This window comes from Aspergillus uvarum (assembly GCF_003184745.1).
Source record: "Aspergillus uvarum CBS 121591 unplaced genomic scaffold BO82scaffold_77, whole genome shotgun sequence".
Lineage (NCBI taxonomy): Eukaryota > Fungi > Ascomycota > Eurotiomycetes > Eurotiales > Aspergillaceae > Aspergillus > Aspergillus uvarum.
This window is the reverse complement of record NW_020291374.1, coordinates 70,734-86,825: the sequence shown is the minus strand read 5'-3', so window position 1 is coordinate 86,825 and position 16,092 is coordinate 70,734. Positions and strand designations below refer to the sequence as shown.

Sequence of the window (16,092 nt, the reverse complement as noted above, 5' to 3'; positions counted from 1 at the left end):
CCCCCCCCAACAACCGCTCTACAAAAACCATCGACCCCGAACTCCCCACCCTCCCCGCCAAGGCCCCGACCGGCAAGAGGAGGAGGAGGAGGAGGAGAAGGAGGAGGGGGTTGTAATGAAGAAAGAGGAGGAAGAAGAGGGGTTTAAGATAGAGGATGTTAAGATGGAGGTTGAGGAGGCGGAGATCAAAGAAAAGGAAGAAAAGGAGGAGGGGTGTGGGTTAGGGTTGAGAAGGATGTTAAGATGGAGCTTCAGGAATAAGACATCAAAGAGGAGGAAATGGAGCTCGAAGAAGGAGAGATCCTCGAAGAGATGGATCTTGACGCAGAGGCGTTCATCAAGATTAAGGATGACACTGTCCCACCTTCTCAGTTTTATCACCCGAACTATGGATTCTATCGCCCAATGTGCAGTGAGGAGACGCTTGACATGATGGAGGGCAAAGAGACCCAGCCGGCTTGGCCTGAGGCTTTTCCTTGGTTGTGTGTATCCTGAACCCACCGCTAATTATGTCCTACCTTTTTTTTTATCATAGCTTAAGTCAATTAAGTATTATTATAACGCAACTTTACAAGAAAGTAATACCAATATGAACAGACTGAACAATATAAAAGAGTGACCGTCGGGGTCACTTCATGTCACATCCACTGCCAAAGTGCTATATTAAAGCCAAATACTGCACCAATGCTAACCCAACAGATTCACAACTCATCCCTAGGCAACAGGCAGCACCCCCTGCGGATTATGAAACACATCTCCCGGATCCACCGCCGCTTTGATCCGCCCCAACCGCTCCAGATTCCCACCCCAGTACGACCGCCGCGGATCCTCCAGCCTCGGATCCACATACCCCGGATACACCCCATCCCCAATCCCGGGTGTATGATTCCGGATAATCTCATTCACGCCATCCAAAAAGTCATACGTGGTCTGCGACACCTGGCCCAAGGTCACCGCGTACGACTGCATCCAGAACAGAGTATCCCGGTGCGCGAACCCGGTGGCATCGTTGGGGACGTCATTAATAGCACCGCCTTCGAGATCAAAAATCACGAACCAGATCAGCGAGCCCGTGCTCGCCGTGTCCAGGTACTCAAACAGCTGCTGCACGCCGTCCTCCGAGATCTGCGTGTCCTGCTGGAATGCCAGACACCTCGCGTAGAAGTGCGCGGGGATGTCACCCGTCAAATCCAAAATGCTCTGCTCGGCCCAGTGGGCGGTCAGGCCGAGCCAGTCGGTGAACACGACGGCAGAGGAGTTGCCGTCCGCGCCGGGGAAGCGGTCCGCCAGCCCCAGGGCGTCGTACTCGGCCTGCGAGCCGAAGAAGGTGCCAGAGATGACCACCGACCCCGCCAGAATGGTGATGATGCTGGCGAGCTTGCGCGTGAGGTCCTCCTCCGTGATAAACGCCTGCCAGTCGCTGAACAGCTGCGCGCGCGACGCCGCGCTTCCCAGCAGGTTGAACGTGTAGGTGTACTGCACCGCCTCGGTCGGGGCGGCCTCGGTGCGCAGGACGAACTCCGTCACGACGCCGAAGCTGGCCCCGGCGCCCTTGATCGCGAACAGCAGGTCCGGGTTTTCGGTGCTCGAGGCGCGCACGATGCTCCCGTTCCCCAGCACCACCTCCGCCGACAGCACGTGATCCAGCTCCATACCCCATTGCCGCGCTGTCGGACCCAGTCCCCCAATGGTCGCGTGGCCTCCGATCCCGATCTGCGGCGAGGTGCCGTGCGCCACCGCCCGGTTACCCGCGTCGACTAGGTGCGCGTCGAGCTCGCCGTTGAGCATGCCGGCGCCGACGGTGGCGTGCTGCGTTGATGCGTCGTAGGCGAAGGATTTCATGTTCTTGAGGTCGACGACGATGGCGCCGTTCGTGCCGCCCAGTCCTTGGTTGGGTTAGTGTTGTTGCTAACAAAGATTAGGGGGAGGATCACGGGAGGGTATACCGTAGTTGGCATAGCTGTGGCCTCCGCTCTTGGCTTGCACCTTGTAGCCCAGTTGGCTGGCGCACTGCACGATCTCGGAGACCTGGGCGCTGGTGGTCGGGAAGGTCACCGCGGCAGGAGTGACGGGGTAGTTGAGGTTGTAGACTTTCACGGCGAGGGTCTGGTACAGAAGATCGCCTTTGAAGGCGGCGAGGGTGTTGTCATTGTCGACGGCAGAAAGGATGCAAGACTTCAAACTGGTGGTGGCTGCCGCGGTGAGACCGAGGAGGCACAAGAGGCAGACCATGAAGCCCGGTGGAAAGCCCATCATGGTGGTCGTGGTGATGGTGTTTGTTGTGGGAGAGTCCCAAGGCAGCACAGCGCACATTCCAGGGCGACGGGCCGGGAGGGGGTAAATAAATAAAAGCCGCGATGGTGGCATGAGGCGGCCCTGTCCCACTCACTTTCTTGTTCAAGAAAAATGTGTCACTCGGCTGATCTTTCGTTGCTTCTTTGGGAGGTCAGCAGAGATCTGACTCGACAAGGTTCCAAAAGAGGGGGGAATCTTGGGATGGTTCGTCTAATTTGTCACTTTTATGAGCGATCGGCGGGCCCGGCAAATGAGGATTGGCCGTGCCTGGCGATCTATTGATTTGAGGGATCCACAGCCGCAACTTATCAGCTTATATTGTAGCCGACCCACTCCGTCCTGAGGACAGAGACTTGGAAAACTCGATTGCAGCAGCTACCCGTGGTCGGTCCCGTCAAGAGCTGATTGTATTGGGAACCCGGGTCCTGGTGCAGAACCCTTAGGCATGACTAAGGTTTATTCCCAGATACCATGCACGGTGCCTTGTGCCTACGCTTGTATGTATATGGCCGGGCCAGCAGGGAGGTATTTATGCAGGATATACCTTGTCTTGCCGTGGCCACCGAAGTGCGATACCCAACAGAAGAAGACACTTCGGAAGACCCGGAACGTTAATGTTTCGCTCAAGAGTGACCCGGACGAACATCTCCGTTGAATCTCCTTCACTACAGCTTGATCCCTTGTAAGCCTCGCACACTCAAATCGATCCACCCATTAGTGCAAAACATATGACCAAGGATAATCATTAGGTAATAATATAGATGACTAGAACTGACAATCTAAACCCTAGAACCATGGAAAGAATCATCGTGCCGATGTCACCCGGCCTCCTATCCAAGGAACGTCCCAGTTGCACAACGCAGCCTAATTACTACCTACCACTTACTTTAGCCTGCCATTAAGCAGCTCACTTGCGGTAATCTCATCAGATGCACAACAGTAATGCCACATCTAAGCCCCGGTAAAACTTAGACATGATCCATCCCGGGGTAAAAGTCTATCTTGCCCCCCTCCTGAATCACCCCCGTACGATCAAGACACGTCCGTCCTCTAACAAACGGATCCAACGCCCAGTACTGCTTGCGCCAGGCCGCGATCGCCTCCGTCCGCTGCACCGCCACACTCTCCGGCTGGGCCGCCGCCAGCCACTCCTTCGTCAACTCCAGGAATTTGGAGGCCAGCTCCTCGCGCTCGGCCAGCAGCCGGTCGCGCGTGGCCGTCTCAGTCATGCGCTCATTCTCGCCGGCCACGGGCTCCACAAACTCGTAGTCCCAGCCCTCAGGGCCACCGATCTCCTTGAGGATCTTGTCCGGGGCGATGAACTGCTCCAGGTCGGCGACGGTCTTGGTGAAGTGCACCTTGGAGACGATGACGGGGTCCATCCAGGATTTGACGATTTTCCAGATGCCTAGCCTGTCTTAGTCTACGCCTCACCCATGGTCACTTTAGGGGAAAAGTGAGGGGCTCACCCGAAAAGATCCACGGGGCGTTGTGGATCAGCATCGTCCCCAGATACTCGGGATAATTCTCCTGAAAGCAATCGATGACGAATCTCACGGGCGCATACTCCTATCCTCCCTTCAGTATATTCCCACCTTCCATCTGTGCATGCGGAAGAATGAACTCACCATATTCGAGACCGAAAACCCCGTCATATCGAACAAGATTGTCTACACCCCAAACCTGTCAGCCCCTCCGAATGGCATCATCTAGGATATAGCACAGAGAACATACCGCCGTCTCAACCGGATCCACCAGCGTCAAGCGCACCGTCTCAATCATATGCAGAATGAACCGAGTGACGACCGCCTCGCTCTGCTGGCCGGGCTGGTGCAGCCGCACGCGCACGAGCATGACCGGCCGACCCTGGCGATCCGTCCCGTGGACGATCGCCTTCCCCATTCGCATCTGATCCAAAAACGCTTGGCTGTCCGTCGCGGTCGTCTGGACGGTCGTCGCCCCGATGGCACCGGGGATAGGGGGGGTTTGCGGCGGTTGCGCGGTCGCCTCGTACAGCGCGTCCAGCTCGGTGGTGGCCAGGATCTGGGCGTCGATGTCCTGCGTGTGTCGGAAGTGGATCGCGCGGAGGAGCATCGCGGTCGCGGCGGGGACGGACCATTTACGGGCGCGCAGGAAGCGGAGGAGGAGGGTATCTGGGGAGTCGTGTTTTGCGAGGCTGAGGAGGCCGGCGCGGAGGGAGGGGAGCGGGTGGCGAGGGAGTGTGTCGAGGATGGGTTGGACGGTGTCGAGAGGGGGAAGGTGGTGAGTTGCGAGGGCGGAGGTCAGGCCGGCGGCTGTTGGGCCGGTGGTGCTATCGGCGGTGGTGTCATCATGGTTGTTGATAAGGTAGAGGATGATGCTCCAGGTTTGACGGAGCTTGGTGGACTGCTCTGAGGTGAGGTTGTGGATGTAACCGGTGGTGGGTTGGGGAGAGAGTGTGGGAGAAGGCATGGTGGGGTGAAGAAGGATGAAGGAGAAAGACGAGGGAAATTGTTTGGTGAAGAGGGGGAACCAACACAAACTGTGGACGGGCCCAAGACCCCAACCCCGATCGACCGGGTCCTGGTGGGAGATCTCAGGGGCGGCACTGCCCGGCCCGCGCTCCTCTGTGGGGAAGCCCTGAGCTGGCGATATCGGCCAGAATTATGACAACGACTAGCTTGATAATGAAGTCAACTGGAGTTTGCTCGAGTTCTAAACTCCCTAGACTGTCCATGACTACATTCACATGCCCGAAGATGTGCAACGTCTCGTTAAGGTGTCGGCCCGACTGAGTCAAGGACCCAAACCAAGGAGCCAACTACACACACACTCAACAATGATATCCCTATGCTCATTCCCAGAGCCTGAAAGACTGATTACATGTAGAACCCTGCAAGTCCGAAAGCACACAAGTTTCCATGATCCACTGCCCCCTGCCAACCTGCCGCCCGTGCCAACCACAACATCCCCAAAAAAGTAACCCCGCCGGACCAACAGATAATCCGCACCTCCTTCCGCCCACTACGCCCTCCACCCGTGACCGCATCCCGATCGCACCCGCAGCCACCTCAAATCCAGTTCCTACAACCAACCACCCCGGCTAAAATCATAGAACTTCTACCCCACATCCTCTCCAACAGAATTATATACGACCAAGAAAATGGGCCTCATCGACTTCCTCAAAGAGATCCTCCGCCCGGGCAACGGGATCGACTACCCCCAGAAGGGCGACATGGTCACCGTCCACTACCACGGGTATCTGCATGATCCGACGCGGTCGTGGGGACGGGGAAGGCGGTGAGTTGTCTGCCTTCGCTTCATACATTCGCTCCGGGTTATCGGGGCTTGTACAGTTGACTCCAGACCAGCGACAATCCTACAGCAAGCCGTATTTTACTAATGAGAACAAACTTTGGGGCACAGATTCGACAGCAGCATCAAGCGCGGATATCCGTTTACGTTTCAGCTCGGGATGGGGACGGTGATCAAGGGTATGTCGTTTCTCCGCCTTGTGTGTATCTATGGAGGGTTTAGGAGAAGCTGATTTAGGACTGTAGGTTGGGAAGTTGGGATCCTTGGGATGAGTCTGGGTGAGAAAGCGCTCTTGACTTTCGGACCGTATGTTTCCCATTTCCTTGGTCATGCGCTGAGTGTGCTAATGATACGGACAGGCACTATGGGTACGGGGAGAAGTACGCATCAGAATCCTGACCGGACTTGCGAAAGAGGAATGCTAATGTAGACAGGGGCGCCCCGCCATTCATCCCCGGAAATGCAAATCTGGTCTTGTAGGTGACTCCCTTGTCTGGTTGGACGATGCTAATCCTGCAGCACGGTGGAATTGTTAGCGATTAATGGACGGGGGCTGGACTCCGGAAGTGATTCAGAGTGAACATAGCCCTTGCAGACGCGTGTATGATATGTTGACTTGAACAGTCAAAGGAAAAGTTTCTTGCCTCGCATACATCATATGCATAATTGTATATACATTGCAAAAACTAATAGTACAACTTCACCAAACTGGGCGTCACCACATCCCACGACGTGAACGAACAGTGCCCATACGGCTCCTCCCCATCCGTCCTCTCCGGCGCCCACGGATACTCCGGGCTCGGCGTCGTCACCTGTGCCTCCGCCCCGCGCGGAATCTCCCCCCACATCACCGGTTTACCCGCCGCCCCCTCGTCTCCCTCTGGCGGATGACATGCTGCACTGATTGCCGCGCTACAGTGCGTTGCCAGCGGCATATGTGACTTGAAGCGCCGCGCTCCCAGCGAGACCAATAGCCCCAGAGCCAGGATCCCCACCCACATGGTGATGAACATTGCCATGGGAGAATAACAGCACCCTCGCGACGAGTTCCCCTCGTCCTCGTCGCCGTACACGTCGTATGCCTTGATGTTGACGAAGAAGATACTCTGCGAGAGGAGCCAGTGCAACGTGGCGGAAAGGATCATCAGCGGAACGCTGTATCGGTACCGGAGGCTGAGGTAGTAGGATGACTGCTGCTGGCCGCGGGGCCAAGAGACGCGCAGTGGCCGGCGGTGCCGCGCGTACTGGTCCCACTCCTCGGCAACGAGCATGCACGTCAATAGACTATTAGAGAGGAAATAGAGGATCGAGAGGATTATCTGGGGTGTGTTGGCGAGAAGGACGAGGGCGATCATGTCCGACGAAATATACTTGATCATGGTGGTGGCGCTGGTCTGCGCGAAGCCGAGACTCATGGCCGTGCTGAAGCCTTCGGTTTGGCTGATGGCGTAAGTGGTTAGCCAGATGGCTGTAACTATGCAAGCGATAAAGCTAATGGCGGTCAGTTGGAGCAGCGAATCCGTTGGGGTCGAAAGGAAAGCGCCTTACAATAAGAGAACCAGCGTCCAACGTCGCCAGCTGACCGCTTGGTACCATCTTTTACGCGGTGGGAGAATGCTGGGGTAGAGTTTGTCGGCTTTCGTTGTAATCGTCGACGAGAGATTGTCCATCGAGTGCGAAGTTGGGCTTGCAGCTCGACGTTGTAGCGTGTATCCTTTCCATGAACCGAGCACAATGCCAGGGAGGGTCCATGCTTGAGGCCCTCGAGTCATTTGGGAGCGCGAGAGGAGACATCGGCCGCGGGTAGTCGGATCAGGTCGAGTGAGGAATGAGGCCAACGCATCACCTACCCTCAACATGAGGTCTGTGCGCTTGACCCGGGCAGTCAGCAGCATGCAGACAACTTTGATGATATTGCATACAATGACGACAATCGCGATTGGCGGACTGAAGAATAGCTGACAACGTTGCTCCTCCTCTTTAATCAGGCAGTGTGATACAGGGACTTCTCGCGCGCCTGTTTGATCGATGGTATAGAAATCAGACATGGATCCGATACCTATTAGCTCAAACCTCACAGCAGCTGCCCAGGAGCTGTTCTTCCAGTGAGATGGGGTGTCCAAGTACGCGCGCAGGGCTTCGTAGGACGGATTGTAAGCATAATTGTACTCCGCAAGAGTGTACAAGTCATCACTTAGGCTAGCATTGCCGCTCAAGAGCATATCCTCGTAGGCAGGCCCCATAAGATTGATATAAGACACATTCCCGTATAGATAATCAGGCACCGAATAATTCCAGATGCGATAACTCCAGTACTCGCTGGTCAGCGACAGGTTGTTCGCACTGGGAGGTGGATTGCCATCCAAACCCTGCATAATCTCATATACCGATGCATACCTCTCGAAACCTCCAAGCTGAAGACTGCTAGTGTTGTGGAAGTGTTGTCGACCTGCGACATAGATCAATGTACCATACTCCGTATTGTACTCGACATTATACTTGTCGGTGCAATCCTTCGCCGTCGCATTGACAAAGGTCCCATTGAAAATTTGCGTTCGAACGACATCCGCCTCGGACCCAACCTCGGATAAGAATGAGTCACGACTGGCAGTGTCATTGCCAATCAGAGTCTCACTCGGTGACAGATTATCTGGTATCATAAAAATTCCGTAATCAAGGGTCGAAATCGATGAGAAGATGACGGAGTTGTAGATCATATGAATCGGCGTCGAGCTGACCAAAAGCAGCAGCCATAAAATCTTGCGGCGGCGGTCCATGACTGCAAAGTTGCGAAAGCTGAAAGTGCCAACGTCGAGCCATCGCGATTTAGCATGAGCCCGATCGATATCCGTCCGGGACGGTGCGCCCAGGCACTGCATCACGTAGTTGCTGGCACCGAGAAGAGTCGTGCTTAACACGTTGATGATCACGTGTAGGCCCGTCGCCCAATGGCTGGAGCGCGAGCACTGTCCACTATATAGTTCTGCCATCTGGAATTGACCTCGATTCGTTTTCCCTTGACCACTGTATGCAATGATTGTTGCTACGACCAACATGATGATGTTGATGGCCAGAATGGTGCCCGTAATCCAGGTACATATCAGCGCGCCTCTGATCCACTCGCTTCCTTCTTTGGCCTTTCCCAGTAGTTTGAATGAAGACAAAAGGTCAGTCCATCGTGCTTTTCTGCCCTGGGTCTCATCCGGAATGCTCGAATAGCGAAACTGCTCGCGCCAAGCAGATGGCGGGCGGGGCGCCTCCACGGTCACGTGCACCGGATCGCTGTCTACACCCATCGTGTGCGAATCCAAGGCATTGGGGAGGCGTTTTTCGAGCCGTAGCACGGTGTAAGCGGAACGAAAACACGAGGAAAACTCTGTGAGCCTGGTGGTCAGGGGTTTTTAGACCCTGCGGCTGGGTCCGTTAGCACACCTGCTAAATATGGGGACTAGGTCAGAGCGGAAAGTGATTGCTTCAGCCTCGTGGTCAACACCTCTTAGCGTCTGCCTAGCGGGCCATTGCTCCACTTGGCGTGCTAGAACCGCAACGACGTTGAGACAATCCTTTCCTTCTATCGGGGCTGGGACCGCAGTCAGGCTGTAGATGCCTTGGCAGTGGCAGCAGGGTTATTTCACTGGTCCTTGGATCCGGGAACGAAGATCCTTCATCATGATGTGGTCAATGGCACCCGATCGACAATCGAAGGATGAGGATTAAATGAATACGAGAGACGTGGCTTCGACGGCGGCTCCTTCGCCACCAACACTGTTATCTTTGGATGTGGGATGACTTGTACCTGTCAAATCGTCTTCGAGAAGCGAGAGCATCGCCCCATAGGTGAGATTGGACGGATGACGCACAGACAAAGGCTGTTCCTGGCCGGCTGACAGGGTACAGTAAAATATCAAGCTCAATTAAGGCCTTGCTGATGTCTCAGATCGACCGTCAAATTGAATCATCTGCGATTCAAGCATTCACAACCGGTTGGAGTCCTTTCGCTTTGCCTAGAGTAAGGCGCAGCATCAAAGGAGCACCAAAGAGAGATGGTAATTCTGCTCAAAGTCGAAGACGAGCTCTGATGAACTCGCGATGATATCGGCGGACGCATGCCTTATTTGCCGATTTGTTCCGTGCAGAAGTTCCTTTCGTCACAGCTGTACGAAACTGCGCAGTAGGTCCAAATGCTCTGCTAGTGGTTGATGGCAATTAGCGTGCGTGCCAGAGAATGATCTAGCTCTTGGAAACGCAGAAAAACTGTATCGTCGAAGACAGCGGCCATCGCGTGGGAATAGATTCAGCGTAGTCGAGGCACTGCCCCACGTCATCACCACAGAAATCACTCTTTGCTATCGGTCTGTGGACGGCAGATGGAGTCATGTCCTGGTCCTCTGCTGTTCTGGATTAGTCCCGTCGATAATCACCAGTCCAACATCGGTTCTCTGCAATAACTTATGCCGGTCGCATAGACTGCATTGTGAGTTGGGAAGAAAGGGGGATGAGGGTGTAGCTTGGTAAGATTATGGAGCATGGCTGTGACAACTCATCTAGTCAGCTTTGCTGCTCGCCCAGCCCGCGGTCGCATTGCCTCAAATCTTGCACAAAGGGTTTCTTTATAACCTCGAACGAATCGACCGTCAGGCTTTGACACTTAGAAACAGGCTCTGTGTGTAGAACTGTACTGGGACAAAGACTCGGTCCTCCGGGAAGGGCTAGAGCGGTCGTAGAGCATGCTAATCCCCCTGGAAATGTACGCTCAAATGTTAGGAAACTAGATTAAGTCTTTCAAAACAGCATCGGTCAGTCTAAGTTTCGAATCAAAAAAGAGTCTATGCTTACACTGCATCCGTGCAGCATTACAGGCTTGTGCTTGCACTGCCTGGCAAGATGGTTGAAGGGCGTAAGCCTTGTTTTACGGCGGGTGTGTCCATTCCATGTGGGGTCCCCGGACCTAGATTCGGTCTTTTAATTCCATCGTTCAACGTGTAAAGCTCTGTAATGCAGTGTTTGGACATATATTCGAGAGGACAATTTGCCGACCGATTTTCTTTGTCCGGGTAGGTCTGCTCGAAGGGTAGCTCCAATATCAGGTCCGCGATCGCAACGCAATCTATCGTAACCCAGCATGACTCTCAGCAGGGAAACTCTTGTTCACGGTGACAGCTCTGCTTTGTCCACTTGTTTGAATCCAAGTGGAGCTAGATCCGTGTAGTTCATTTGGTGTAAATTGAACCTGGGGTCGACCACTACTGACGCGGCCTCATGTGCAATCAGCTCTGCTCTATCCTCATAGCACCAGTTGTACGGAGACGAGCATCAGCAGTGATTTTGCACATGATACTCGAATCCCGGTCGCGCAAAGCGACCCATCACATCGGTACGCGAGACGCCAGCGATTCATCGTGGTAACAGCGTATTCTCGTCTGCGGGGGGTAACTTCCTGTGGCATGAACATTCTCATAAGCATCAGCTGACTATGCTAATAACCATGGAAGTTGACATTCCGCACGGACTAGTAATTGGAAATGGCGGGAGGATGCGATCGGGGGTCTTCGGCTCGGTCCGCGAGTCTCGTAAAGTAAAATCTGACGTTCGCCTCGACGTTGGCGATTGCGATACCCTCAATGAATCATAAAGGATTAGGGATGCCAAGATACTTCAATTACAAGGTGCAAGCGTTGCTTGCCTTCGGATAAGGATGTCTGGGGTCGAGATTGTCGATGAGGTTGAAGATGAATGTGGTTGTTGATGCGGAGAAATGAGGGGAAGAGACGGGGAACAGAAGTGAGGGGGCTCCATCACTAGGTGCATACAGTACAAACAATATCTACTGTAAACGGCCGCGACTCTTTTTGGCAGTCAACTAAGTTATGGATCCATGATTTACTGGCATCTCTCGCCCGCCCTCACACTCGCTCCAGCACAATCGCCCATAGCACAGCCACGGTACGATCTACGCGTTACCAGTTTCTTCAATGTCGGTCATTAAGGGCTGCAGACCATCGGGAAACGTACTGAGGATGTTCTCCAAGGGTCTTTTACACCAAAATACCTAGTAGAGCTACTGATCCAAGGTACACACATTACAACCTACTATCTTCAGCATGCTGAACTCCATCTACAGAAGCACAATTCTCAACCACAGCAATCATATTGCAGCAAAACTAAGCTCAATTTTCAGAGGCATGCCCCTAGCACAATCAACAAAGCACAATCTCAATCAGTGACAGCATTCGCTCATTCTCGTCTTCGTTTCCAGTGATCTCATAGCGCCCAAGCCCGGGCGTTCGACATCCCAAAGGACTTCCGACCACCCGAGCCGCTTTCTCGCATCACGTCCCCGAGCGTCCCGCTTAAACATACTCGACGGTGACGGAGCTGCTGGTGGTCGAGACAGAGGTGAGAACCTGGTTGTTCTGCTCGATGTCGATGAGGGTGGCGCCGGAGGGGCCAACGGTGGAGCCGCTCTTGGTGGCATAGGCGCTAGAGAAGGTGACGGTGCCGAAGTCGGCGAAGGGGACGAGGGAGGAGTTCTCCTCGAAGTCCTCGACGATCCACTCGGCGTTGTACCTGTGACAGCGGGTTAGTGAATTTTTCTTCAATACAGATAGGAAAGCGGGGAGAAATGGAGGGGGGCATACTCGCAGAGATCGCCATCAACACCGCCGGAGAAGGTGTGGGTGACGGTTTTGCCCTTGGTGACGTTCTCGACGGTAGCGGTACCAGCGGTCTTGCTGGTGGCGTCGACGGTGACCTTGACGACGTCGCCGGCGGAAAAGCTGATGCCGCTGAAGTCGTAGGCGTAGTCGGGGTACCACTCGTACCAGGCGTCGTAGCTGACGGTGCTGCCCTCGATACAGAAGTCGAGACCGGTCTGCAGGATGGCGGTGCCGCAGGTGTCACCGTCAATCCCGACCCAGGCGGAGGCACAGTACTGCTCGCGGCTGGAGGCACCGGAGGGGAGGGAGGGGGTGGGGATGGTGAACTCGGCGGTGACGGCCGTGTAGCCGGTGCCGATGAGCACAGCGCCGGCCCAGTTGGACGAGTACTCGACGTTCTTGTCGCCGGTCAGGTTGATCGCCTCGCTGGTGCCGGGCTTGAGAGGGCGGTTGCTCTTACGGCTGCCAGCACGCTTGGCAGCGGCGCGCTTCTCGGTGAGAGGAGCAGCAATGGCGGCGGTGGCCAGCAGGCCAGCGGTCAAGAGAGCAGAGGTCTTCATTTTGTTGGATGGTTAAGACGATGAGATCGAGAGAAGAGCGGAAGTCAGCGAGATTGAGCTTTGAAGACGGAGGATGCTTGCTGATGGAGAGAGAAGAGATGAGTTCGAGGGGATCTCAGGCCATTTTTATATCTTCCTCGTGTCCCTGGCCGCGTAGCATGAGGCGTAGCCAAGAGACTTGCAAACAGGACTCCGACGTATCTTGCTGCAAAGCAATTTGGAGGTGATAAGGCCATACAGGCTGAAAGGTCGCGCACGTTCCTATCACAGGGCAAGCATTGAGATTGAAGAAGATAGTGGCTGACGAGCCAAGACGCTTAAGCAACGGGTTAATGAGGGTTCAATCACTCCTCCCGCTTGGCCTATGCTTGGTGGTGGTGGCAGACATTGGCATCCTCGGCGAAAGCTTCAGTCGACTCAGCATTGTGGATTGTGGATTAGAGTCAGTTGCTCTCAGGGACCAGATGGATCAGCAATTCAAGCTCGTGATTTGCAAACACGATCGTCCTACTACCGTGTAGAAGCTCGTAGGATGAATTTGGAGAGAAAATCAGACGCTTCAGGAGAACCCCATCTCCTGTCTATCAGTCGAGTTACTCCGCTTTTCCCTTACCGGGCAGCCGATTAGCCTGAGTACGCTAGTCTGCAACAGGAAAGCTGATGCTCTGATCAGTCTTTACATCTGCAACCTCGGTCTCATGATAAGGCAGGATCTGCTCATTGCTCTCGGAGCTAATGCCTGCTTGCTGCTTGATTGAGTACTGACCCTGTTGGGGGATTGTGCTCTGATTGATGGGGAATATCCACAAATACTACGGCGTAGTATCCCGTGCGGTCCTGGCAAGACCTATCGTCCCTCACGTATCTTTCCGTCCCTACAGCTGATAACCTTGACATTTAGGTTATGCACCCCTCGTTCTGCCCGCACCTGCAGAACCATCTCCAGCCGCCGGTGCTCAAGGCGGGCCTCCGATGGAGGGCGCATAACTCTGCTTGGGAGTGATTGCCGGCGCATGAAGACAACTCTCCCATTGGACTAGCGGCCCGTGTCTGACGTTGCCTCAGGAAATGTCACAGCCCTTGCGTTCTCAAGATGGCGTTTTCCATTTCGCTGTAAAGAAATGGAAATGTAGAAATTGAGCTACGCGGTGAAAGGCACTATAGCCAGTAGGCCGAAGTCGGGGACTAACCCAGGGCAGGCCACAATCCCGCGGCCGGACGACCGACGGGATCTCCGCCCATCCTTGCCGCCCGCCCCGCTCTTCCCCCTCCGTCATCCACTTCTCCTCAGTCGTCCTCGCTGCTGGATTGTCCAACAATGGCGGTCGCCAAGAAACGATCTTCGTCACATCGCCGTCCTTATCAGCGCTGACCTCCGAATTTAATATAACTTAATTGCACCTGAGATTGGGGTGCGACTCTTGGAGATAGTTGTGGATGATGGCAGGTACTCAGCTGCTTCAACGCCGGTTGTTTGGGCGATCACACCTTCGTACGCTTGCTCTTTAGAGTACGCATAAAGTTTTGGGCTCTTGACTGACCGTTGTATGTTACAAGAATGTCTACACTTCTCATCCAACAATTGTTCTACCAGCAACAAGAAACCACGCATCAACTTGCCGAAGAGTCGAGCATTGCGTGAGTAAAGATAAATAAATTTGACCCGATACTACTTCGCTTAGTCCCACCCCTGTTCACCTGGTCGCGTTGGACTCAACACGGGTCCTAAATTGCTAGCTCCCAGGCACTCTGCAGACATCGCTTAATCTAGTGCCTGAATCCGATGACGTAGCTGGTGCATGGCTCGGAGATAGACGGTGGTTCCATGCCATTAGGAACGAGTCGGTCTTCATCATGACAATAACCATCCGCTCCGGCAGCGCCAATTTCACTGAGTATGGTTATAAGCAGTTAAGCAGGCCTTCGACACACGGCGTCTGCCCCCCAGCTGGCTCATTTACCATTCAACGAAAAGACTTAGAATACTCTAGAACATTGTATTACTTTACACTCGGATTAATAAAACTGCTTTAGAGACTCAACTACAAAAGTCTCCTTATTTATAGGCGTAGGTATCTATGTTAGGCTCTCTGTATTTAATTTTCCATCACGATATAGACTTGTTATCAGGTCGTAACCTAGTCACCCAAGGAGGGAGGAAGGCATCCATTCATCGCTAAAGGCAGAGATTCTACCAAACGAAATCCGCCTCGGAGATAACCTTACACGGTTAATCACAACGGAGCTATCCGGCCAGTAATTCGGTACTCTAAAATTGGGGACTGACCTGGCCGATCGTGCGCGGACCCCCACCACCATAATTCTTCATTGCGAAATATCCTTCGCCAATCTCAAGCTACTTCTAGGTAAGTGCAGACCAAGCAGCAGGTTCATACCACAGACCGAACTCAGAACCCTCCCGCAGTAAAGTCACGTTCGGTTACGATGGAAAACAGCAGGTCAAGGTGAAAACACCCCCGGCCTTGGAAACATACCAAGCATCCTTACATACGCAAGCTGGTCTAGAACATCTGTAAGATCCCTCCTCACTTGTCAGAAAACAATCTAGGCAGATCTAGAATCTTCTCTTTTCCATGCACTGCGTTCTGTACCATGCAGGACCCGTATGATGCAATATCTTGCAGCAAGCAGTCATACCTGACATAACGAAGTACCAACAGTTTGCATGAGCAGTCTTGATCACAATGCTCACAGTTTCTTCCAAAGTTCTACATCTCATGCACGAAGGGTCCCTGCACGCGACCAGCAGCAGGGAGTGAACTTCTATAGGACTCACCGTCTACTATATACATTCTCTGTCTGGCCAGCTAGACTACAACTCGGTCAACATTTATTATCGATTCCATGATTGTCAAGTAAATGAGCACATCTAGGTAGTTTTCGATAGAGAATTTTGTTGTAGTTGAATATCACTATCTAAGCTATAAATTGAATGATGGCCTTCGATCACTTAAGTAAAATGGTCACGTGAGTCGCTGCGATGAGGCGACCATGATACACCTCGATTGCTACAGGCAGTTCAAGTATCGAGAAAGAATTTTTTTTGACTGTATGATCCTTAAACTTCACCTTTCTTGCAGTCATCTTATCCATCGTGTAGGTTGGAAAACTCAGCTGCTTGATAGTCTCTATTGAGAATGTAGGTGGCAGGGGGCTCGACTGATCCAAAAATATATATATGGGCCTACGAGAATCAGCACTTGGAAATTAACTTCAACGACGGAGCCTCGCGACAAGGAATGTGTCGGCACTTTCATGAAGCTCAA

General features: G+C 53.6%; 7 protein-coding genes across 7 annotated transcripts; 2 read left to right on the top strand and 5 right to left on the bottom strand.

Moving 5' to 3' along the window:
• Positions 1-115: 115 nt before the first annotated feature.
• On the top strand, positions 116-495 carry BO82DRAFT_369027 (uncharacterized protein; the record flags this gene model as incomplete). The annotated part of the gene is made up of 2 exons (XM_025637148.1): positions 116-215; positions 263-495. The coding sequence occupies 2 exons, from the start codon at positions 116-118 to the stop codon at positions 493-495; spliced, it is 333 nt and encodes a 110-aa protein (XP_025487016.1).
• Positions 496-600: 105 nt separating this feature from the next.
• BO82DRAFT_358776 (FAD-binding oxidoreductase) lies at positions 601-2,318 on the bottom strand. Its single transcript, XM_025636387.1, has 2 exons — positions 1,947-2,318; positions 601-1,886 (listed from the first exon to the last, which is right to left on the bottom strand). Exons 1-2 carry the CDS (start codon positions 2,251-2,253, stop codon positions 715-717), a joined length of 1,479 nt encoding a protein of 492 aa, XP_025487015.1. The 5' UTR covers positions 2,254-2,318; the 3' UTR covers positions 601-714.
• Positions 2,319-3,063: 745 nt separating this feature from the next.
• On the bottom strand, positions 3,064-3,963 carry BO82DRAFT_358775 (CRAL-TRIO domain-containing protein). The gene is made up of 2 exons (XM_025636386.1): positions 3,765-3,963; positions 3,064-3,703 (listed from the first exon to the last, which is right to left on the bottom strand). The coding sequence occupies exons 1-2, from the start codon at positions 3,796-3,798 to the stop codon at positions 3,264-3,266; spliced, it is 474 nt and encodes a 157-aa protein (XP_025487014.1). The 5' UTR covers positions 3,799-3,963; the 3' UTR covers positions 3,064-3,263.
• Positions 3,845-4,885, bottom strand: BO82DRAFT_194051 (uncharacterized protein). The gene has a single exon (XM_025630542.1). It carries the CDS (start codon positions 4,744-4,746, stop codon positions 3,982-3,984), a length of 765 nt encoding a protein of 254 aa, XP_025487013.1. The 5' UTR covers positions 4,747-4,885; the 3' UTR covers positions 3,845-3,981.
• Positions 4,886-5,358: 473 nt separating this feature from the next.
• On the top strand, positions 5,359-6,220 carry BO82DRAFT_320974 (FKBP-type peptidyl-prolyl cis-trans isomerase). The gene is made up of 6 exons (XM_025632726.1): positions 5,359-5,574; positions 5,701-5,768; positions 5,835-5,895; positions 5,949-5,969; positions 6,024-6,065; positions 6,109-6,220. Exons 1-6 carry the CDS (start codon positions 5,438-5,440, stop codon positions 6,167-6,169), a joined length of 390 nt encoding a protein of 129 aa, XP_025487012.1. The 5' UTR covers positions 5,359-5,437; the 3' UTR covers positions 6,170-6,220.
• A 55-nt stretch (positions 6,221-6,275) lies between these two features.
• On the bottom strand, positions 6,276-8,929 carry BO82DRAFT_395835 (uncharacterized protein; the record flags this gene model as incomplete). Its single annotated transcript, XM_025638811.1, has 2 exons — positions 7,138-8,929; positions 6,276-7,080 (listed from the first exon to the last, which is right to left on the bottom strand). Exons 1-2 carry the CDS (start codon positions 8,883-8,885, stop codon positions 6,276-6,278), a joined length of 2,553 nt encoding a protein of 850 aa, XP_025487011.1. The 5' UTR covers positions 8,886-8,929.
• Positions 8,930-11,754: 2,825 nt separating this feature from the next.
• Positions 11,755-13,038, bottom strand: BO82DRAFT_320969 (A4/G1 family peptidase). The gene is made up of 2 exons (XM_025632725.1): positions 12,228-13,038; positions 11,755-12,156 (listed from the first exon to the last, which is right to left on the bottom strand). Exons 1-2 carry the CDS (start codon positions 12,803-12,805, stop codon positions 11,940-11,942), a joined length of 795 nt encoding a protein of 264 aa, XP_025487010.1. The 5' UTR covers positions 12,806-13,038; the 3' UTR covers positions 11,755-11,939.
• Between the last annotated feature and the right edge of the window lie 3,054 nt (positions 13,039-16,092).